Here is a 25,041-nt window from a genome sequence, read left to right as displayed (position 1 = left end):
TGAGCTCTGATGAATTGTTAGTCTACATTTTGTTGATTTGTTCTACAGTTTCTTCCACTGGCACTTCAATTTATGTAAGTTCTCCAAAATATCATCTCTTTTTCTTTCTCTCTCCCTTTTTTTTTATTCCACAGTGAGAACCTCCTGAGATTTCTTTAGCAAACACAGATAAAGAAAAATTATTTAATTTTCTTCTGTGATTTTATCTTTCTGAGTGCTATTTTTATACCTTGTTCATTTGCTGGCTTTGCAAACTCTTTGGCAATTTTCCTGCTCTTGGTGTGTCTGAAAAATAATTTATTATTAGCTTTTATGTCTCTTACAGTTTGTTTCTCAATTTATTGGCCTGCTTTTCCATGCTTTTTACATTCAACCTGTCAGTGTTCTTGTTCCTTTCTATTTTCATGCGGCACAAATCCAGCTTCTTGATTTTTGCTCTAAAACAGTGAACAAAATGGGACTGATTGCTTTATCAGGATCCAGCAGTGGGGTCTGTTAGCCATGCAAGCACCTCAGTAAAGAGAAGAGTCCGGTTCCACTAGTTTTCTGCATGGCTTCTTAAGGTTCTTAGCCTCAGCCGCACCAGGATGGAGTGGAGCTACTCAGAAAAGCTACATTGCTTCTGCAGGGAGAAATGCCAGTCCTGCTGAGTAAGTTGTGCTGTGATAACCAGCACAAGTCAAAGCAAAAGACAATGGCAAAAGAGACAATCTGTACAGTAAATTGCATCCTTTTGCAAGACTTGGTGAGTATTGCAGCACATGCACAGCAGTGCTAGCAGAGTTCTACTCTGAGCATCCCCTGCTCAGTGGGATTCCTTGCAGAAATGGTACCCACAGAACTCTACATTTCTTCAGTTTCAGAGTCCTCATTGCTGCATGGTGACAAATGAGTTTGAAAACAATTAGGTGTTCCCATTTTCATAGCCAATTTGTTTCCAAATGGTCTACTTAACTCATGAAACCCCAAACTAGCAGGTAAATTATGAAATGGTGTAATCCCTCCTTTGCGAATAGGTAAATGTAAAGAAAAAAAGATACAATTTGTAGCAATGGAGTAGAAAATCACTTTTAAGAAAAAAACCCAAAACAAACAACAAAAAAAACCCACCAAAAAACAAAAAACCAAACACTCTCTTTTATTATACATCTGACCTAGAAGACTACTTACTACAAAACAAAATCCAAAATGACTGACGGAAGTTTTAAAATGTCTTCTTAAATCATTGGGAAAGCAATTGAGTAAGTACAAAAGTGAGTCAAAACTAGACCTTTCCTCACACAGGAATGTTCTGCCAGTTCTGTGTTTGTCTAAAGCAGTGATAGATAGTTATCTAACACATAACACCATTGGATAAGGAAAGGATCCAAAAAGTGTAGGCACCTTGTTGATCGTTTTATTGGAATTAATTGCTTATAGGTACATCTATAAGTGTGAAACGTGTTCAAAAGGGGAATGTTTTCCACTGCCTGAAAAGAGACAAGCTCTGGAAGAGAGGTATGATCTCAAATATTTTTCTGCTCTGGGTTCATCAGCAGGGTTCTGCCAGGTGTCCTTACCAAAATAATGCACTTGAGAACACTCAAACACCCTCTCTGGGAGATGGCATTTCCACAGGCTTGTTTGGGTTTGCTCTGAACCTGAAGTGTTTTAATGGAAAATGCAGTAAGTGCTTATTGCTATAGAGGATAATGTCTTGCTGTGGATTAAAATGAATTGCTAAGCAAACTAAAAGAAATATCAAAGAAAAAGGAGAAAGGCTGCTCAGCTACATCTGGGGGAAAAAATACCAAAAATGTTAATTTCGTGTGATGGAAATAATGTAGCTGAGAGAGGAGGGAGCACAGGTGAAGCTGAAGCTTTACCAGCATACATGTTCCTGCAGGCAGGGAATGCTTCCAGGACTGTGGAATGCTGAGCTGCTGTCACAAGCTGGCTGTTCTGATGTGAAGCCTGATGCTGTTGGGAACAGACGTGCACCACAGCAAACATACTGGGCATAAGTGAGGAAAGAACTTGAGAAACTGCAAAAAACAGTGCAGTCTTAAGGCATTTAAAGATACAACAAATTGGTCCTGAATATTTCTAAGGGAGACATAGTACATATTTCCAACTGTCTGATCATAATTGGAGACTAATGGCCAATGTATCACAGGCACTTGCAAGGATTGGATGTTGGCTTGCTCATATTGCAAAACAGACTTAAGTCCCAATCCAGAGGTATTAGCAGTTTTATGTTTTTATTTATGGGAGGTCATTCTCAGCTGAAATTGGTTATAAAGAATTCATGCTTCCTTCTAAAGGGGGCTGGTAAACATCACGAGATTAAAGAGCATTGTTTTCAGCCACACTGTCCAGAGCATTTGATAGAAATGCAGTGAAGACTACAGCCTAGATAATCTACATGCCAATCTTATAAAGAACAAACTGGAATGTCTGTCTAGTTTCAGGCAAAATGTGAACTGCAGTTTCTAGAGCTGTACTCAAACACGAGATTCTAAAGAAAAAAAATGGGCATATCCCAGTGGTGAAACATAGGCCTGAGCGTTGTAACCTCACATGCCAACATGTTATGGTGAAGCTGTCAGTTCTGAAGGAGATATTCTGTCCTTGTGTACAAGGTGATACTCTATGTGCTTTTAACAGTAATATAGTTTTAAAGGCATAAATGTAGGTCATATAAAGTTCAAAAAATGAAGAATAAAAGAATGAATGTTGTAAGCTGATAGAAATTAACAGTAACACTAAGGAACCTGCTGGGGGTTGTCACATGCACCAAAATTGCTATGAAAGAGCCTGTATTTTTCCTGGAAAAGTTATCAAAACCTTTTTGTTTGCTTGTTTGCTTTACTTTTAGCTGGGGGAAAAAAGAAACAAAAGGTAAGCATTTTTCCAAGGAGAAAGAAAAGACTATAGCTAAGCAAGTGAACATCAGACTTGGTCTCACTAAAGGAAATATACCTGAGGTAGTTTTGTCTTACAGCTGATGTAGTTATTAGGGCATTCATTTAAGCTGTTTGGGTTTTGTTACATACCTGCTAGGTCCTACTATTCCTTATTTCAAGGGATGAATAATATGTTTATAGAGTAATTCAGTCAGAGCCCACATTTCGTGTTGCTGCACTGCAGAATGGAGCCAGTGGTGCCTGAGTTTTCCATTGATTACTTTTTTATTTAAAATAAATGTGCTGTTAGAAACAAGCATCAGAGCAACCAAAGATCAGCAGATATACAAGAAGTTAGATAAGGCAAAACTGAAACACCAGATTATGAGGTCTGATGGAGTTGTCAGAGAATATTTGCAGCAAACATTAAAATGGCACCACACTTATTGTTTCTGGGGAGAAGTGATAGCAGCAGCAGTACTGCATCATACAGTGCTGTCAGCCATAGAGAAAGCCTGCTTCAGACAAATAACACCCCCACAGAGGAGGGAAGGAAGGGATGCTGCACTGGCTCTTTTTTCTATGGGTATCTCACATAGATGGTAACTTTACTGTATAGAGACAACTGTACCCACAGAGATGGCAGTGTATCAGGAAATGTTATGTCATCTCCTTCCTAATGACAGCAGCGTAACCTGCAGATCAGTGCAACATGATGGGATATCTCAGAGACTCTATATGTTCTAGTTAGCACCAGCCATGTTTTTGAAGTTACGTATTAAGTTAATTTTCACTGTTAATTATAGCCTGTGTTGTATTTGGCTAGGGAAGGAAAATATGGCAGGGAAATATGTTTCTGAGCTTCTAGTCTGAGCCATCTGGATCAGGTTATTATGCTATTCGTGTTATGAGACAGCATTTATTTCAGACACTGGGTGAAGCTGACCTCAGCAGATAGCATGACATAATCTATCTTTGAAAAGGAGAGGGAAGACTCCCCGAACACCAAGAGTATTCAACTGCAATTCTGTACCGAGAGGTGGAAGAAACAAGCCTGGTACTTTTCATGCAGAATTAGGGCTTGAGACCAAATTTCCCACATGCTCAGTGTTATTCAGGTGGCATTAGGGGGAGATGAGTGTATTTCAGATTGCTGCCTGTCACATGTTGTATTGATACATGACAACATCAGAAACTTTCTTATTTAGTTATCTCTGGGAATGCTTTAATCAACCTCCAAAGTCAGATTGATCCCAGCCTGTGAATCTCATTGATGCCTGGCTGATGTCTAAATGCAATTGTTTCTGCAAATGCCCAGCAGTCATACTTTAAGTGTTTTACCAGTTTTTCTGTTAGGAAATTTGGTCCCAGAAGATTTTGTAAAGAAACAAATGAATGTTTTAACCATCTAACATTTGGACATAGGCCCTTACAGTGTCAGTTATTGGCAAAGTCCTGAATTCAGGTCTGTGGGACGGTAAAAGATGTCTATGACTTGTTATTTTCAGTATGTTTAGGCTTGCACACCTATCGCCACACGTATCTGCATAATTTGACTGCTCTCACAGTTTGACAATGTCCTTGGGAATGTTCAGAGAGGGTGAACTTCTAAAAAAAATTCACAAGAGCTAAGAAACATTTTTGGCTGATACAGTTCTAGAGAAGTAAATGTAATAGCAGAACTTGAAAAGGAGATGAAATGTAGTAAAGGTAGAATATGACTTGTATTTGTGAAGCAGACTTTTTTGTTCAGGAATGCTGAGTGTAATTAACTCTCACTGGGTACTGTGACCTAAATACAGCTTTTGTCTTTGCATTCAGAAGCTGTTTTGTCACATTCTCCAGTGTTGTGGATCACTGTTACTGCAGTGTTCTGCATTACCTACAGGAGCATGGCACAATTCATACATTCCACTTTCTCATCCAAGTAGGGTAGAGTTTAGGGGATACCATGTAACTTGTGTGCCCTTTATGTTCATATATTACACGATTTTCAAAATGTATGTCTTAAACATAGTTAGAGCTATGGTCTCAACTCTAGCTATGTGCAAAGCAAGTTTTCAAGACCATATTCCATTACTTAACAGAACCCGATTCTGTACTGTGAATTATTCTACACCTCCTCAAGAAGACAAAGTCACGGTAATCTGAACTAGTGGATTTTGGAACATGAGGAAACAGTTGACCATTGAAATAAGTGTGCTGCTCCACCTGAAGTCTCACCACCATCCTGCACATGGTGAGGATGTCAGCAGGTGGTGTTGAAAGGTACATTGAATAGTACCCACTTTTACAGGGTGAACAAAAGAGTTTTTGTGTACCAAAAATGCTTTTCTTTATGCAATTCTTCTTATCAAAGACAGATATGAGTATGGTTTGGCTACAACTCATTATTTTATGGCAGGTAGTAGCTACCAAAAGGTACTGCAAAAAAATTCACTTAGCCATAACAAATCCTTTTATTTAGGAAAAATAAAAAAAATAAAAATCACTATGTTATGAACTAAACCAAGATGTGGTTTGGTACTCTTTTTATACTCTGGATTTTATCCACTCCAGCTGCCTTATTGAGAAAAGAAAAATCAAAACATTTGTACAGTATCCCTTCTTAGGGGAGCCGCTTAGCTGATTGAATCTGGATTTACCTCCCATTTCCAGTACTGGAGCACCTCTTCCAGATGGCTGATGAATCAGAGCTCTTCAGTCTGAGCCAGGAACAGACTTGTGCTGCACCCATGCCGAGATTCTGGCATGCATTAATGATTTTGCCATGGAAAGCAAGAAAACTTCCATGGATCAACAAATGAAGTATTAAGAAGGATATGAAACAAGTTCATCCACAAGTATGGATCATCAGAGCATCTGCTTTGCTGTAGAGATGTTTCTAATAGCTTCCGTGAATCTTCATGCACTTAGAATATAACAAGCATGGTGACTTGTAGGCTTGCTAGCTCTCCAGATCATTGAGCAACTCTGGTCTATGATGGAATGACGACTCTTCTGACCGTTAACTTTTGCCTACATGAAAACTCACCCAGTTTTTGCTGATTTTCTGATCCGTGAAAAAAAACATGACCAGCTTTGCCAGAATTCTTGTGTGTTTTTTTCTTAAGCCCTGGAGAAATTTATTTAAAATAAATTAATTGGTTCTTGTTGGCCTGCAATATATTGACACCCTAGGGGAGAGTTTACATTTCCATGCAATGCGAGTGATGTAAGCGAGTCACTGAGAGACAAGCTGTCAAAAGCAGCACTGAGTTTCTGGTGCTGTAATTTGTTTGTTTGTTTGTTTGTTAATCATTTGGACAATCACAACCAGCTGGCGAGATATGGAGCTCTTGTTCCATTAGCACCAATGACTTCTGGGTGCTCAGCAGCCCTGAAGCAGCTGAATCTTTGTTTCTTACGCTGTGTATCCACACTTTGAAGCCAGTTTTAGAAAAATCTGTTCTAACTGTTTCTCCATAATAATGGAGAGATGCGACAGAGATTTGATCTTGTCAGACTTTTTAGTTCCTTGGGAATTAAAGATTTTCCCAGATGGAAGCTCTACAGAAGTTCAAAGTATTCATTTTATGTTTACGTCTGCATTTAATTTCTGTGTTTGTCTTTGGGTCTAGGATAATCTTTGCAGCATCTGCTTGCTTACCTCTCACATCTCACAAGTGTTCTGCTTGACCTACCAAAGTTGTGCCTGGGGCAAAGTTGCAAAACACCTGAAAAGGGACCGTATTTCCTTCCTCTTCACTCATAACTAGAGATCTGCAAGATATGTCTTTCCTGAGAAATTTCATTTCAAAACTGCCCCCTTAAGCATGGGGTCAGCCTAAAAAGGACCAGTGTTTGTAGACAAACCATTTGCTTTCCTTTGAACGTTTAATTTGTTTATTCCTGTTTTCAAATAATCCCTAAGGAATATAGTTCCTGTAGCTGTGATTGTCATGAATTCAAGTTATTCACCTCCCAGAGGGTCAGAACTTTCATCGCAATGCCATTGGCACGAAGCAGCGGGTGTTGCATATTCATCGTCCGAGACACCAGCTAGAGGGCCTCAAAAAGTCTGACTTTTTTGTTCTCAGAACAAGGAAAACAATCCCTTCCCTTCTCCAGTCCCCTGATAAGAGTTTCTGTCCAATAACGGTGCTCTCTGCTCTGAGGCACATTTAACTGAGAAGTTTGCAGCGGGAGAGGCTTTCCTTCAAGCTGTTAGTGTTTTATCCTGGCAGGCTCCTCGAGATTGTTGTGAGGAGTCTAGCCAGTTGGTGAGCTTTGTAATCTAAACCAGCTGTCCCAGGCTGAGGCCCCCATTTGCATTGTTTAACATACTTAGAAAATGAAGTGTTCATTTTTAACATTCCTCCTCCAATTGGTTTAATGCTGAATTACAGAAGAGAACTAAGCAAAACCAGGTGCTTTCTCTGTATTCTCTCCAGAGTCTGAGGAGGTACAGACTGCTCCCGATCTTCTCCGTTACTTGCTCTTTCATTCTTTGGACTATAAATGACTGAGGAACTGAAGTACTAGCAGAGGGTAATGTTTGGAAACACTTTCTAGTTATTCATCAGCATAAGCTCTGTTTTTTTCCACCTTTCCCCAACGGTTTTGGACATGCAAGGATTAAAAAGGTAAGTGCTATGCATGAAACTTCTGTACTTACTGAAGGGAAAGCTACGTGTGGAAAATATCTGTGGCAAGGATTCGGTACGCCAATCCACTTGCTAAAGCCATTTGCACGGAGAAGGGATCTCAATGGTCAGAGGAGGGGAAAGACAAACCGTTATTAAAGCTGCACTCTCTCTATTTTCTTCTTGATGCGTGCTTATATTCTGCACTTTAAGAATCCCAGCATCTGTAGGAGTGCTGAATTACAACAGCAAATGGGTCCCCTGGCTGCAGTGATTAATTTGAAGCTAATAAGTTACCACTGCAGAAGTTAATTACTACTTTAAAATACTCTGCCTACCAGACAAGCTACTGTGACCAGTTGAATGTAGCACTGACAGGGTGTGCTGCATGTCTGTTAATAACTTGAGGGGACATGAGAGCTCAGTAACGGGCAAATTGTGATGCAGACAGAACACGTATGAGGCAATAAGGTCACTCTTCACCCCAGGAGGGAAGTATATATTATCCTGTAACAGTGTCTAGACATCTAGAAAAAATACGAATTTTGTCTGACTGACTTTACAGTGGGTTTTGTTAATTTGCACTGCTCTGCAATAACGCAAAGTGCAGCCCCAGGTATGCGAGGCAGCTAGGTGTGTTAGTGTTCGGCTACAACCTGTTGTACTTCCTTGCCACATGCAAAGTGAGGGCACAGTCTTTGTATTCTGTGCTACTTTAAAATGACTTCAAAAAGGCTTAAAGAATCAAGCTTTTCAGAGCTTGTGTCTGTCTCCACGCTCGAAGCAAATGTGTTCAAATGTGTCAGTCTCTGTGCGTGGTTTTGTCTGAGGCATTTGTAGCTCTTGTTCGGCAGCTCACTTTGCACTGGAAATTGGAGACAGCGCTAAAAGAGAAAGTTGGCAGCTCACTGAAGTAGCAGAACTAAGATTACCTAAAATATCTTGTGATTTCTGTGCTGGTTTGTGGGAAACATATACAATTGCCATTCAAAACTAGAATCCAAGCTATGCAAGATTTAGGTTTAACTGTATTGATAAGAAACTTTATATAAGGAGGACTGAAACAAACAGTACGTAGAGAAAAATCAATTCTTGCTGTCCTTTCCTGGTTTTCTGTCAGTGAATAAATACATAGGGGTGCAGGTTAGCTGACTGGAGAACTTCCATGCTCCAGGTGAAGAGTCTTGTGTATAGCCACAGAGCTGTTAGTGAGGGACTCTCCTCTGTCAGTTGCAGCAAAGAGACCCAGCAAGCCCCAGTAGGTGCCGAGGTGATACAGTGGGAGATCTTCACTAAGGATAGCAGCTTCCAGTATCTGATGACCTGGCACAGTGTATGTACTTGCAGAGCAACATATCACTGAGGACTGGAGAGAAGGACAGAATCGGACCCTAAGAAAATAGATTAATCTCAAATATAGTCTCCAGGGGATGAAGTGTGGTTTAGCGGTTAGTGCAACTGGCTTGGATTCAGGACCTCCTGCATGTCATCTGCGGCCCTGCCAGTGAGTTGCACGATGAGCTTAGCCATGGCCTGTGCTCTGGTTTACCCATCTGTAAAAAGCAAATAACACGCATGAAAAACTTTTTGTTGTCAAAAGAAAGGTGCCACAGAGGGGGCAACAATGCTCTATTGAATATTATGCACTTCCTCATCAAACAGCTTCTCCATGGAAATGTCATAAAAAACAGATTAGTTAGTTGACAAGTACAGTCTGATTTTAGTCACAGTTCTATAAAATTGTAGTAAAATTACTGACTGAGATCTGCATGTGGCTCACAGTTGCATTACTCCCTCTCCAGAGGCCAAATACATATTAGCAAAAAACTCTGGAATGCACTGAAATGTCACTAGAGATTAGTTTGTCTGTGTGTAATTAATTCTGTATAATGAGCCTGGTTATCAGAAGGTTTTCAGCCTATTTTCTGTGCACATTACAGGATACTGACTGCTTTCACACTGATCATCTGCATTTCGAATCCTGGAAAAGCACAGGTGAGAGGTGTACGGAGGGATCTGTGTACTGTTATATACTGAAGCACTATATGGCATGAGATTTAACTGGCTAGCAGGTGAATAGGAAGCTCTGTGGTCTCGGGTTTAAGTGAAAAGGAAGCTGTGTGGTCTAAGGGTTTAGAGGGGAGGACTGGGAGCCAACGGGATTCTAGAGTTGAGCATAGACTGAGCTTATTGACTCATCCTTGCCAGCTCAGCAAAATATCTCTGTAGAAACCTGGACCTCACTAAAAACCTGATTCTGCTTCTGAACCGAACACTTCTGAAAAACAAAATTAAAGCCATCCCAAGAGAGCAAGGATAGCTCAGTTCTGTGGTGGGGAACACCCATGTTTGGAAAACTTATTCGTGTAAACAGGCATGTTCTGTGCATAGCAGTCTGGCAGACTCTTGTCTTAAGACTTTATTTTTGGACTATGAGCCTGAATGACTGCATCCTAGGTCTTCACTTTAATTTCTGCCCAAAGCCATCTTTGTTCAAGAGGCAGGGTTTTTAAGGGTGAGTGAAAGTAGAGCAGTCCAGTTCTTGAAATAGCAGAAACATTAGTTCTCTTTAGTTCTTTGTGTTCTTGGGCTCCAAGTGGATTTTAAATTAGGAAAAACAGTTCCCAAAGGTATGCTAAGTTTGGATTCCTAGCTGATAATCCAGATATATTCAATGTCCAGGGCTGCGTTTCTAAATAGTCTTGCCAAAAGTCTTTGAAATGTAGTTGTGAGTTTTCTTCTGTTACACAAAATATTTCCTGCACATGGCATCTTTACTGATATTGATGTAGGAAAAAAAAAAAAAAAAAAAAAAAAAAAAAAAAAAAAGAAGAATCTTGAGTAGACTCCATCCCTGTGCCTTCTGGTTACATCACTGCTTCCTGTTCTCTGGTTGCCTCCTGCTCACCTTCCTTAGCACAGCCTATTTTACTGGAGGGATCCACTTGCGTTAAGTGTGCGGCCCACTGCTGAATTTCTGGAGGCCCAGTAAAAACAGAGGAGAGCAGGGAATGTTTTTAATGGGTTTTGACAAAAGTTGCCATTACTGTCATTGTTTTAGAAATGCTGAGGGACAATGATTAGGTGCTACAAGTGCCAGCCCTGATGGCAACCAGTAGCATAGGATAGGAAGGAATAAGGTTTCCATTAACCTTGCATGCATAGAATATGTGTTGTGTAAAGAATTATCCTCAGAAAATTTAAAGGTTTGGTGTAAACCAAAAGTCTTACTTTTTTTAAAGTTTGTTATGTTTCATCTATGGCTTCCATACAGATCAGGTGGCTAACTTGTTGAGAAGTAAGTACTAAATTGTCCACATGTGGCGTTCTAGAATGCGTTAGGGAAGATAGCTAGTGCCATTAAACTGAGCTCCTTTGTTCTAGCAAAAAAAAAGACTCCAAAAGTGAAGAACAGTATGGAATGAGTAGCACACCAGATGTTGGTTATCCCAGCAGAATAACCTAACCAGTCACCACTTGTGGGAATTACCTTCTGAGTTAAGGGGCTGTCACGGGTGTTGGAGGTCTCAGGTTTACGCCTTGCTGTCTGTCCTTTCCTTATTTTGGTGTACAGAACTTTGTGGTGTAGTGCTGAACAACTGTACTAAGCATAATAATCCAAATGAGCATTTGACTCTGAAACCCTCTCATTGCACTGTCACTGAGTGTCTTCTTTTTTTTCTCATTTTAGCAACAATGCACTAATGGGTTTGACCTGGACCGTGCCTCTGGGCAATGCTTAGGTAGGACTTTAAATTAAATAAATGAATTTAAATTGGGGCTCAGAAACGCTAACTTTATCAAATTAAAATTGTTCTCCTTTTGGTGTGCTTTAGCTGAAAAGTTTTCTCTGTGTGATAAGTGTGTGTGTTCGTTCATGTAGCCCAAGTAAATGTCTAACTTAGACAACTGAGATACTAATTGGCTCAGGGCTTCTCGAATACCTGTAATGCACTGAGATAAGTTGGGGAGTTCAGTCCAGTCCCCAGATGGCAAGGGTTGTACACATTCCTTTTCTTTCTTCTCTAAACTCTGTACTGACTAATTTTGTTGGCAGCCTCCATCTGGAGACCACAGATGAAGTCTACCACTGCTCTGTGTTGAAACTTTAGGTCAGTCATTGAGGCGGTTGTAGGGAAACACCCACTTAGCCCTATAGCATATTTTCATCAATGAATGTGAATGGAAGCTTCCAGTCTACAGGGCAGCATTTTCTTCATGAAAACAATTAGAAGGAATAACAGCAAAAGGCAGTTACTCTGTCACAGCAGCCTAATGCATTTGTGCTCCAAGAACCAAAAAAAAAAAGGTTTGTTTTGGTAAATCAATTGGAAATTTCTAAATTTGATTCAACAATAATCTTAATAGGAACAGGGAAGAGGCCTAACTCACATCTCCAGATCGAACATCCCTAACTTTTTCTATGGGAGGGAGCCCAGGAGTTCCAAATCAGGATCCAAGTTTCACAGCTGGGCAAACCAAACCACCAGTGTTTGAAATTCTGATCTGCGTGTTGTGGTTTGGAGAGACCCACAAGCAGGAACAGGCAGTAGCATGCTGCAGCCATGTGTAAATCAGTGTTTAAGCCAAACATTTTTATAAGATAACAAAGCAGGCTTTCCTTCTGCTCCTCTGCCCTTTAATATTGAATTAAAACAATTGGAACACAGGATATGTTGATTATGTGGGATGCTTCCGGTTTTAGTATGATATAACTTCAAAGCAAGACTCCACAAAGAAAGATTAGCTCTTCTGTTTCAGAGAATCAAATTTTTAGCAAAGTCTTGAGAGAAATGTGCTAACTATTTTTTTGATGGGTCACAGTAAGAAGCAGTCATTCATTTAACATTTACAATTTTCCTTCCAGATATTGATGAATGTCGGACTATTCCTGAAGCCTGTAGAGGAGACATGGTGTGTGTCAACCAGAATGGTGGCTATTTATGTGTACCACGGACAAATCCAGTGTATCGATCACCATATCTGAATCCTTATTCAAATGTTTATCCACCACCCCCAGCGCCAGGCCCTGTTCCTAACTACCCTACTGTTACAAGACCTCTGATTTGTCGATTTGGTTACCAGTTGGATGAAAACAATCAGTGTGCTGGTGAGTAGTAGTAATCTTTATGTTGTATATTTATTTACATTATAGCTTGTCTGACAATGCAGAAACAATTGTCCTGTAATTGTCTCTTCGTTATTCTTGTAGCACTTGAGTCTGATACACTGAAATTCAGCTGTGTTATTTTAGAGGATGCAGTCTGTATCTTTCATGTAGTCATTATACAAAGCAATGTTTTAGTCTCATTATTTGATCGGATAACCCACTTTTATGAGATAATTAACCATTATGTGATGAAACATCTAATGGCAGGTGATTTGTCAGTGCATTGAAAGCATATTTTGTATGCTTATGAGTCTGTCTTTGAGAGAGAATGTAGTTTGCATTTGAGACATTAGACTGGGACTGATGAAACATTGATCATACGTGACCTTGTCCACATTTCTGGACTAGGTCTTCCACTTGTAGGTGGTATAAATAAGATTTGTTTCCTCCCATGCTTTGCATTCTTCACTTAGACTGTGAGCCCTTTGAAGAACATATTTTCTATTGGTGACTGGTACAGAATTGCTGCCCCAGAAGAGCTTTAATATTGGGAATAACAAGATCTTAAAACAATTAATCAAAAACTGTGAAAATTTTCTTGTGTTGGTAGTTTTTCTTTTTTTGCATCTTTTATCTTGATTCTGATTTTACTTACTCCGTCTTATCCCAGATTCAACATACGTAAGTTATACTTGTGTTACTCGAATTTAAGGAGGATTTAAAATATATCCCTTTGGTTTCTTTGCTTCTTATGATGATATGTTATGAAGGAATGGGCAAAAAAATTTCTGGACTAAGTCAAAGGAAATTCCACTAGCCAAAATACTTGATGACAAACTTGGCTGCAAGAGATAAGGATCGAACCAATCTCTGGTGACTGCTCAGGGTTAATGCTGCAGATGTAGTTCACTGCTTATTTCTGTGTCTCAGTAGTCCTAATGATAAGGTGTGTTTTTGTATTTGTGTATGTAATTAACTTCTTGCAACTAATTTGTAACAACAGATAAAACTGGTTTGTCTTTTGGGAAGACTCTCCTCTATATTCTGGAATTTCTGTCAGGACTTGTGTTCAGATGGTGTTCCTCATTTGCTTCCCATGTGAAGAGTGGTGCACAATGGGAGATGCTGGACTGTAGACTCAAATTCAGATTCTTTTAGGCTTATTTTTCTGTACTTGGAAAAAGTTTTGTTTTGTTTTGTTTTGTTTTGCAAAGAGTTTTAAAATCCTGGGATAACTGGTGTGTTTGCAGTAAAAATAAGCATACATACTGTCCAGCCATTTAAAAATTGCAACTAGTCCTTCTGATCTTGGCGAAGTGATCATCCTAAGTTATTTTGTCTATTGATTTGTAGGCTTCCAAGAGTATTTTCATTTTGGTAACTTTGATGTAGATGAGTCAGGAAATGGGACAGTTAATAGAAAAGAAGTGCTGAAATCAAAGGGGAAATGAAACTTCTGTATTTCACTCTGGCTGGCTTGCTGCACACAAAGCCACACAAATCAAAACAGGTGGATTTTGGAAACGTTTATAATGCAACTTCCTGCCCATAAAAGTCATATGTGTTCCTGTTCATGCTAGCAGAAATGTGAGGCTAATTCCTTCTTCAGTCAGGTCCGTTCACTTCTGTCTTTTTAACTTTCAAATATGGCAATTTAATTGTGAGGAAAAGTTTGAGGAATAGAGACATTAGTAAGTATAGACTGGAAAAGACAGACTGTCATTTGAGTATCACATTTAGCTGAAAGAAATCTTTGAAAGTCTTCATGAGGTTTGAATTTGGGCAGATGATAGATAGATCATGTTTGTGTTCGAGGAAGGAAAATGAAACTTAAAGAAAACGAGACCTGTCAGATTGAATGTGCCTCTGCTGAGCTGTGTTTTCAGTTTTCATTTAGAGAAATCTTGTGGATACATTCTCTGTCTTAATGCAGTATTTACTTTTGTACGCATGTGCCACTGAATGGAAAGCATAGGCACCAGGAGAAAGGTATGAAGTACTGCATGTCTCAGTGCAGAGGTGGTAGAAAGTTCTCATCCCCTCTTAGCAGGATTTTGGCGCAGTCAGTGAGGGTGATGTGAAATCCATGGAGATGAGGCACCAGGGCACCTTGAGGGGGTTCCCAGCCAGCACTGACATTTTACCCGAGTCATTCGAGGAAGTTTTAATCATTGAGTCAAGGCTATGTCTTATAATAAGCAAATTATGAGCACTGCCTATGCTACTGCTAGTTTGGTTGCTCAATACTTCCTTGCTTGTCAGCATTCAGTATGCTGTTAGAGTATGAAGCACTTCAGGGGTTAATTTTGTGTTGAAAAGGTTGAACAGAGTAAACTGGAAGATATTCTACCCAGTAGCTGAACCACTATATAACTTACAGGTTTGTTATGCTGATGTTTTGGCATCTCCTTCCAGGACCTTCTTTCCAAATAAAAAATTAGTCACAGGTATTTCCATTAAAGATGATGAGGCTTTTTGCTTGTTGGCTTTAGGGGAAGTAGAACTATTCTAATGCTGTTTCTGAGAAATATCCAGTTTTTAACAGAGTGCACATTTTCGTCTGGTCAGATATGGGGTTACAGGTCTGGGCCACATTTTCTATTGCTAGGCCAACAGAAATCTTTACTTTCCCTTTGAATTCCAGTCAAAACAGTTTATTAAACACAGGAACCTTCCTTGGGAGATTTTCAGCCTCAGCTTTGAAACAGTGAGCTTGTTCAGGGGGCTTCCAAAGTGAAACAGGATAAAAATTTGATCTAAAAGCAGTGTAAGATTTACCAAGGTCTTTTTTTTTTCTTATTTCTTTTTTTGTGAGAAGGTCACTCTGTCCTCGCCTGGCACCTGGCCCGCCTGCCAAGGCCCCCTGTCCCTGGCTCTTTGAAGAATGTGCACCACAGGTGGTTCAAATAACATTCCCTCTCGTGGGGGCTGATATATTCCAACACAGCAAAAAAGAAATACAAACATTTTTTCTCCCTTTCCATCTCTTACGGCCTCATCCTTTCTGAGCTGCACGGTCACAGACAGGGGCTGGGTGTCCTTCCACTGTTCCTTTGCCGTCCTGTTTGCTGCTATTACCAAGCACCTTTTCACTTACCTGGCACAAGTGCTTCTCAATGACACCTGTCGGTCCTGCTCTGCCCCCCATTCTCCTTTGCATGGTGCAGAATCAGCTGTAGCCATTTGTGGCAAATGGCAGAGAAATACTTTGACGATAATTTCGTTTTAAATCTTCTATGGGCTTGTTACTTTTACTGCCGGAGTTGCTGAAGGCCTTATGCCTTGTATGTATAAGCATACTGTCCTTTTAACTGTATGAAGTACGTGTAAATTTTTTCCAAAGGAGATCAGGAATTATTTACAGCCATAGGTAATGCTGAAATAAAAGACCAGATACAGGAAAAAGCAATGAACATCTAATGCAAGAGCACTGCTTGAACTATTTATCTTCCAATGCTACTTCTCTATAAATACTGAATGTTTAGTCTTTATGATGATTTTTTGTTCGTGGCACTTGATCTCCTAACTGTTGGCAAGATTACACTGGAGTGAGGGCCCATGTTTGTGCATTATGCATTCATAAGCCCAGAGTTCTTTCCAGTTTCCCTTTACTCCACCTCACTGTTTTCCCAATTTACAATAATCTTTAAAACATGCCTCAAACACAGATTCCTCTGGGCATTGTGGAAAGAATTGTAATGGTTTGACTATGAGTTTTGCTTTTACTCCTCTTGATAACATCAACAATGTGAGGAGATCTTGTAGGTGGGAAGGTGTCTTAGTGATAGTTGAATCCAGGAATTAGAGCAAACAGACTGCAAAAATATGGAAGTACATGTTTGGGAAAATATAAGTGTAAGGCAAATAAGTATTATCTAGAGATGGAATGAAGAGAAGACAGTGGAAGAGGTAATTAAAAAAAATAAAATGGGGGGAAAAAGACGTCATCTTCATTTTTGAAACAAACACTAAAAAGAAGCAGGAAAACAAAACAAAACAAAACAAAAAAAACCAACAGGAACATTGAAAGATGCTATTTCCAATCATAAGTCAGAATTGTTCTTGAAGGCCTCTCTGTGCAGTAGTCGTTGCTTCACATTTCCTTATTTCTCAGAATGCCAGAATCTCCTACATTCCCCAGCTACAGATCCCTGGTCCTAAGTTCATGGTATGAAACTACTTCCTTCAAAAAATCACCTTTGCACAGATGGATTTTACATCATTATCATTTATATTATTGCAAGCATACTTAAAACCCACATCCAAGCCTGCAATCATACTGACCTGACCTGTGCACAACCTCATTAGGAACAGCCTATGCCTAGATGTGTTTTCAAGTAAAATCACGGAACCAGATGTGTGTATCTGGGGGAGAGGAGGGAAACGAAGATACAAGAAAGTGAAATGAGGTGCTCAGGTCTTGCAGCAGGACAACGGCTGTGCTGGGACTAGAGCCCAGAATTCTTTATCCAATGCCTTAGCCATGAAGCCAGGTTGTCTCTTAATAGTAGCATATCTACAGTGACCTCTATGGTGTTAGAAACAGAAGGGAAAAGAGGGAAATGCAGCAAGAAGATGGTGCCCTGGAAGGAGTTGTGTAAAGGAAATACAAATGGAATCAACTCCTGCTATTGCTTTCTTTAACCCTAATTGGTCCAGCTAATTAGTCTTGCTATTTCAGAGGCCAGTTCCTGATCACTGTGCATTATGCCTGTTAGGCAGCACTGCCATCATGTCCAAATTAACTAGAAACAGAAGGATTGCATGAGAATAGATTCTGCAAGAGGTTCATGGCGGCCTCCTGAAAAGTTACGTAATTGATTACATTTCCTGATTAAATTAAGGGCCATGATGTTTAGCCTTTATTCCTAAATGTTTTTTTTCTGACAGCTATTGTATGGAGGAATACAAATAAGAACCTCATACTACCACTGCAATAGAAAAGTTGCCTCTAAAAATCACAAGAAGCTGTAGTAGATGGCTAAGACTTGGGCTAGAGGATTTGGTTCTTGACAAACATGCTGTATATGTTGGGGCTGGGTGATTCTTGTTTAAATTGAAATAATGTTTTTTCAGGGTTGTGAATAATTTCACAATGGATGATAGCTGCTGTGGTAGATTCCTGACAACTATCTTTAAAAAAAAAACAAACAAATGGAAACAGGCAAAAAAAGGCCTTGTTTAATAATCCTGCAACAGTTAAGCTCAAAGTGAGGCATGTGGAACTTCCTTCTCTAGTGTGTTAGACTGGTTGGCTATCACTGGGCATTTCTGTTTGTGTTTATATTGCATAGATCAGAGTAGAGATGAAGTGCCAGAGTTTTTCACTACCTTCCATTTACTTCAAGAATATCTGTGCTGCAAAATTTGCAGTGGCAATTTGGCCCTGCTGATTTTCAGCCACCATCTACTTATACTGTGCTCATTTCATGTTCTAACAAAACTGAAGATGGCTGTCCCTTGATTATCTAACACAATGATGAGACAAGACAGGTAAAGTGAAGATGTTGAAAATACAAACTATGTGCTTTAACACAGGGGACCATATGCCAGGGGACTGATTGAAAAAGGATCATTAACACTGCACAGTACAGATATACTTCTAGTGGATAAATCCACAATGTGCAGCTCTAGACAAACACAGTTATTCTTCTGGGTCCAGACTCAGTGCTTCTGGTCTGGTGGTCTGATTGATTCACAAGCCCAACAGTCTTTCTGAAGGTAACTGTGAGTTACCCATAGAATCATGTAATCTTTTGAGCTGGAAGGATCCCTTAAAGGTTATCTAGTTCTCCCTGCAAGTGAACAGAGACACCCACAGCTCTATCAGGTTGCTCAGAGCCCCATCTTGAGTATTTCCATGGTTGGGTCTGCCATAAGATGTTAATGGATGGAAAGGTACACCTGAAACCGCTCAGAGCTCCTTCCTCTCTTAAGAAACCAATGAACCAGTGTAGAGGATGGGCTGGGGCTGAGAAAAGGCAAGAGTCAGCTACTTCCTTTTTAGGAGGGTCACTCCTACATGAACTTGCACTGATAAGCACATCCTACCCAGCAGAATTTAAAAGGGGAATAAGCGTGCAAATGCTGCTTTTCACTGAAATGTGACCATTTGTGGTGGAGGGGTTCACTTGATAGAGAAGGTTGCTGTATGTGTCTGTAGGTTAAACTGAGCCATCTGTGGCTTGGATTATTTCCTTCATTCCTGGCTAAGTACAGTGTGGGAAGAGTATGGTCTAGTGGTTAAAGCACAGGCAAATAGTTCATTTATTTGTGAAGCTTCTAGTACTTACACAGAGTTGAGTAAAATTGAACCAAGAAACATATAAGCCAAGAAAGCTGGCATATTAAGAAAATGGCATTTCTTTGTATTGGAGTGAAAAATAGGATGTTCCTGGGTATGGCAAAGCCTAATAGTAGGTGTAAGGCCATCACTCTGCATTTCAGTGCCTTTCAGGCATCGCTGATAGGCTGTATTACTTGCAGTGCTGTGGAGAAGGGAAAATGAAATAAACGTGTCTACATTATAGCCATAACTGAACTCGACTGAACTGTAATCATACTGGTTTAATTGCTTGATAGTCAGCAGCCCAAGTTCAGGAAGGTTGGCATCTCTGTAGACTGTCTGCTCTATTTCATGATATGCTCCTGCTTTCTCTTTTCCTTGGAGGTGCATGATATCTTTGGTGACAAGGCAGCAAGAACACAGGAATCTCATCTCACTTGCACTGAAGACTGCAGAGGGAAAGAGAATCCAAGAGATTTAACTTATTCACAGGGTTGCAGCTGGATTAATGGCTTTGCTTAAGCTTGGTCTCTGAACTGGGGGGTTATTGGTCAACTGGGCTTTAAGCCAGATAATACACAGACTTCAGCTGTCAGCAAGAGCTCATTGGCAAGATGTTGCATGTGATTCATTTCAGAGGAGCAGTACTTGTGCCCAGCCTGCCATGTCCTCAGGCATGTGCTGGCCAGCACAGGGCTCCAATCCCATGTGGTTCCTTAGACTCAGTACTGAAAGAGGGTTGATATGTGGGGTCTTGTGGCTGCTTTGCCATTATTTTGTCTTAACTTCCAGAGATTCCAGCAGTGCCAGATCAGTTACAGCCACAATGTACCGATTAGCTCTGTCTGCTTTGGAGCAAATTGAGAGTTTTCTTTTGTGGGATAGCTGTCATGCCAAACTGGCCCACAATTACAGGACTTAAAAGAAAATGAGTCACTTAACAGTGCTGGAAGATTGACAGACTTCACAAGTACCCTTCCTCAGTCTGTTGGCTTTGTGGCTTGCACTCCTCTTGCTTAGCTGTAGTGTCTGTTTTGGCTGTGGGTGATGGTCCATGCATAACATTCTGCTGGGAGCCTCAGGGTTGTGTGAGTGCTTCCTTCTTTACATCCCTGGGGAATGATGTGCAGCGTTCAGTGCCGAATGGTAGAATTGAGTGACTTTCCTTAACAGGAAGGCTTATTTATTTTCAGTGCTGTTAATAGCACGAGCGCTCTGCTTGGGCCCACGTTAATCTCTGCATGTATTTGCAGCACCCACAGTACCTAGAGATGGCAGTGTTCTCAATGACTTAAAAGTCACCGTTTGTCTTGGCCTCTCACTTATATTTTTTGGGTGAGCTTTGTTTCTTTATTCTCGGTTCCAACCTGAAATTGGCCATGGCTGTATGTCACAATCAAGATGTTAAGCCAAAATATATAGAAAATATGAATTGGCTCCTTTACCAGTATAAATCAGCCACATGGGCAGTACGTTTTGCCAGACGGTATAGGCAGAGGTAATTTACTGGCACTGTTCCCTTGTCTTGTCCTGTGGACGCTGGACCCATGGCAGAGGTGCCATGCAGAAATATAAGTGCATGCTGGACAGTGTGTGGAGTTTAGCATGTTCTGACCACTTCATCTGCCAATTGACTGGCTTCCCATTTTAGTACTTCAATGAAATAAGAGGATTTCTCAAAGAAAATAAAGCTACTAGGAGATGAATGGGAGTTACACATCACTGGTCCAGTTCAGGGGAGAAGTTTTAGTGCTCTGCCTCTTGCCTAGGGCGTGCTGCCCATTGGGGATGACAAAATCCACTGAAGTCCATCTTCAGTTCTAACACCAGCAAAACCCTCCCTACTTTTAGTTCATCTCAGCCAGGAGTTATGTTTACAGGTGCTCAGTGGCATAAGGCTGTGCTGCAGTATGAGGATGAAGATGCTCCAGTTGGTAGGTTGGTAGTATAGGTCATGGGAGAGCTAGAAGGAACACTCGGGTTCTCAAAGCTTTTCTAGGGCCCTTGCTCTCACTGACCCCCATTCTTAGTGGAAGTTTAACATGTAAACGTCCTTTGGTTTGTTCTTCAGCCCTTTTCCACTGGTTGCTAGTAAAGCCTCTCATTTTTTTACTCAATATTGCTTTCATTTTTAACCATTTGTCTGAGGAATTCAGTATCTGAGTATCCAGCTGGAAACTCAGGCAGAAGCATTCAGCATTTTCTGAAAATCAGGGTGCATATTGTGTCTTCATTTGGGTGCCTAGCAGTGCAGTATGTACAAAAGCATAATGCTTTCTGAAAAATTTCCTTAGTTTTTCTGTGGCTCATCTCTACATCACTAACATGCCACTACACTGAGAATAAATCTGCTAATCTTTGTGAGGTGTTCAGAAGCTGGAAGTGCAAGAGATTCTTCAGCTAAACAGAGAGAGCCTAGGAGGAGGGGGCGAGGGGAGCCTCACAAAAATGCAGAGTCAAAAGGAACCCATACTCTACTGCACAAATGAAACCTTAGCTGTTGAGCCAGCAAAGTGCTGGTTGGATCAAAGGCATTAACTGGTTTTGTGGTATAAGCTTTACATACCTGTAGGTGACAAGAGAACAGGAAGACTGAATACACAAGAGTTCAGAAAAGCTACAGTTGTGGTCAGGAAATTAAGGGACTGGAAACCGAGCAGTGGATGAAAAGATAATCTAACTCATGGCTCTCTGGTGGAGGAGGAAAAGTAGAAAGCAGTAATACTGAGAGCAGTTAACGTTGAGCAGTTTCTCGGTGTTACTAAGACTTCTCATCTCAGAACACAGAGGGAGTAGTTCTTTGAAACATTTCTGCTGAGAACCACCCTATCTATTGACATTAAGTGTAAATACTTTGCTACCAGATAAATGTAGATAAGTTTATGGACATCTCAATATAGAGCAGTTGAGGAGCACTAAAGAGGGTCATTTTGATTTAGATCGTTAAGATTATTATAAAGCTGAGGGTAAGGTGGACCTGCAAATGTTAGAGAAACAGTTGTTTATGGTGGGCGGTACAAAAGTGCTTATTCCTAGGTAAGGTATAATTTGCTAAAGTGAGGGAAAATTATTTTTAGACTGAACATAGTAAAATCCCTTAGGACACTGTGATGTGTCAGGTTGCACAGACGTACAGTATGTTATGGTGGTAGAGTAGTACTAAATGTATCAGGAAAAAGATTTAAATACTGCCTGGAAAAAAAAAAGTCAGCGAGAAAAGAGTCTTGAACATTTGAGGGTGGGACAGATATTAATGGATAAATTTATGTTGTATTTTTGACATATTTCCAGCTTCCAGTGTGTATGGAGGAGCAGAAGAAAACTCTTAGCTTTATCTAGCACTGTAAAATTCATTAACATGGGTAACAGCCTCCACCCATTAAAAAACAGTTATTGTCACTGTGGTGAAGGAATGCAAAACTGAGATAGCTTAGATGAGCAGCGTAGGGCTCTCCTTCCGAAGGAGGGATCTTGGAGCAGTGCAAGGTCTGTTTGCCAGACTGCCACTCCTTACTCCTGGAGCAGGAGCCAGGCCAGGGAGAGGAGGTGCCGTCCAAAAGCTGAAGCATGCTGCTGGTTTCCTGCTATTGCAACCCCTTTGGGGAATCCCAAAACAGGCATAGACTGGAGCAACTTTGGATCTCTCATTTATTTCAAAGGCAGAGCACAGCATCATATACTACACTTGCTGCCAGCAAATCACTAAGTATTGTATTTGGAGTTTAATCCAGAAGCAGATTGAAATTATTTTAACCAAAAGCAGAGCTGACTCTGTGATGGGACAGCCCATACTGATAGCTAACTGTTGGTTTCATGCAGTCTTGTCTAATGATTGTAGCTTTAGGAAGAGGTATTCTTCCCCATGAAGAAGTTCTATTTGAAGCTGTAGTACAAAGCTGTTTTATATTATTCAGTCAGTAAAGATGCATTTTGGGGCAAAATTCTAAGTGAAATAAGTATGTTCTGAAGCTGATGAGAATGTCTATCATTACAAGATATAAAATACCATCACACACTACTCCACTAAAATCTCAAGCTCGCCTCTAGATGCTTGGGACATAAAACTGTTTCAGAAATGCATGATCCATTGCGAGATCATTCCTTCTGACTCAGAGAAGACCTTGAAATGCTGAATTAAGTGCAGTCTGCTGTATATGATTAGAAATGATAAGAAATACTGCAAATAGTAAAACTCTAATTGCACAAGCAACTTCTAGACATGGTCTGTGCTGAAGGTTGGGCCCTGTAAAACATGCCTTTTAGCAATAAGTGGCTAATAAAGGGAAAGTATTACGATAAAGGAAAAAATACGATTTAGCTTTTTGCTGGAGCAGGTCCACATGATGGGAAACTCAGAGTAAGAGGAGAAATTTGCTCCAGGAATAACCACAGACTTTAAATGTTCCAGCTGGTTGAGAACATTTACTTTTTTGTTTATTTATTTACTTCATTTAAAAAAAAATATATGAAAAGAACATGTTTTTTCAGGCCAGGCCACTTGGAATTGAACCATTTTGGCTTGAGAAAGTCCAGTGTGAACATGCATCTTTCTGAGCTTTCATGGGGTCTGTGAGAGCTGATGGGACATCCTGTGACATCTGTGATATGATCAGCCACACGTTCGGCCCTTAGGGCTAGTTGGACATTTCTGAATTCTGGGCAAAGAGGTTGGACTAGCCTTTGAGCACTGGGGACAAAAGCATTCAGATCTGTGTGAGTACATCCAATGAAATAGTTCATTTGGTGGGAGACCACCTTAACAGTTTCCAGTAGTTTAAGCAGAGATTCACAAAATATTGCCAAAGTGAACCACACTGATAACAAGGTTTACAGCTAATCTGGGTACAAGCGTTATGACATCAAAGTTAAATATATGTATATTGAGATCAAATCAGAAGTTCTCTAGAATTTGCTGGAAGCAAAAACTTGTGGAAAATTAACTTTGACTTCAGTTGATAGTAGAATTTGGGTTTTTAGAGATAAAGCTTTTGTCGTGGTAAAAATAAAAAAGAATGTAGCACTGCATCCTGGCTAAATTAAGATGCTTATGTGAAGCCGTGAGTCTTCTCGGGGTTCTGGGGTGGGTTTGCTTTGAGAAGGTAAGGCTGGCAAGGGGATATTGCTTCTTGCTATTTTCTATTGTCTAATGTGAGGTGTGGAGAAAGCCAGATTTATCTCAAAAGTGCATGTGAACATGAATGGGCAAAATTTGCAATACAGGAGATTCTTTTGATATGTAAGGGGAAGCATCATCACTGTGCAGATGGTCAGTCACTGGAAGAGAGGCTCATAAAGCTTGTGGCTAAAGGCTGTATCCTTGGGGAAACTGAAAACTTAGCTGGAGAAGGCCCTGAGCAGCCTGATTGAACTGCTTCTGAATTAAGAGGAACCTTGGGCTAGATGGCTTCTTTAGGTCACCCTGATAAGTCTTATGCAATTCTGTGACTTCAGTGCCTGAAGTGCAGGAGCCTGTGCCTGATATTGGATGTAGCCTTTAGTTTATCTGTGCCTCAAACTCTCTTTGAGTTTTAGCATTGATTTAGAAGAGACTTTGAGCTCTTGCACTGATCTTAAACTGATGTAAGGTATTTGAATGGAAGATGGTAGAGTGAAGTACAAGGAATAATCAGAAGAGAAGGGCTTTATCTCAGCAAAGTGAATCCATTTCACTGAGTGCAAATTCAGTCAAGGCCATCCAGATCAACACATTAGATTCGTGGCAAAATCATTAGAGAGGAAGAGTATCTGCCCATACCTTCTTCAATTTATTGACTGATGAATCCTAATGGCTGGGCACATCTGCTTTGAGCCCTTTTCCTGAGATTGCACAGATGTTGAAAATTTCTGTACTAGTTTATGTTTTGAAAGTAATTGAATGAAATTAAAAACAGAGGAAGGGAAAAAGCTCTTTCAGATGAAACATCCTTTTCTAGGGAGCCATGAACAGAGAGTAAGGAAGGCAGGAGAATTGCCAGTAGACATCCACATCACACACTAACTAGAGGAAACCAAACCTCCCATATCCACACAATTTTCACTTATCTGGGAAGAATTGCAACCCAGTTGGACAGCAGCAAATTTGGAACATTGCAAGGAAGAATTCCAAGCAAATGTGGCTCAATCACTATAAAACAG

The 25,041-nt window shown here is 40.3% G+C and overlaps 1 protein-coding gene and 1 long non-coding RNA gene across 2 annotated transcripts in view; both read left to right on the top strand.

Moving 5' to 3' along the window:
• Positions 1-328: 328 nt before the first annotated feature.
• Positions 329-6,018, top strand: LOC122176811. The gene is made up of 4 exons (XR_006177846.1): positions 329-745; positions 1,420-1,497; positions 4,973-5,153; positions 5,544-6,018. It is a non-coding gene; the product is annotated as an uncharacterized LOC122176811 (long non-coding RNA).
• A 1,014-nt stretch (positions 6,019-7,032) lies between these two features.
• Positions 7,033-25,041, top strand: part of FBLN5 (fibulin 5) — a 46,310-nt gene continuing 28,301 nt past the window's right edge. The window contains exons 1-5 of the mRNA XM_042864146.1: positions 7,033-7,147; positions 7,319-7,510; positions 9,451-9,505; positions 11,202-11,253; positions 12,378-12,620. Coding sequence (XP_042720080.1) covers positions 7,494-7,510; positions 9,451-9,505; positions 11,202-11,253; positions 12,378-12,620 — 367 coding nt within the window. The 5' untranslated portion in view covers positions 7,033-7,147; positions 7,319-7,493. The remainder of the gene's footprint in view (positions 7,148-7,318; positions 7,511-9,450; positions 9,506-11,201; positions 11,254-12,377; positions 12,621-25,041) is intronic.

This window comes from Lagopus leucura, unplaced genomic scaffold, assembly GCF_019238085.1.
Source record: "Lagopus leucura isolate 7727_CA_CO unplaced genomic scaffold, USGS_WTPT01 Super-Scaffold_1, whole genome shotgun sequence".
In the NCBI taxonomy this organism is placed as follows: domain Eukaryota; kingdom Metazoa; phylum Chordata; class Aves; order Galliformes; family Phasianidae; genus Lagopus; species Lagopus leucura.
The sequence above is the reverse complement of the archived record's forward strand: the minus strand, read 5'-3'. Positions and strand labels throughout refer to the sequence as shown.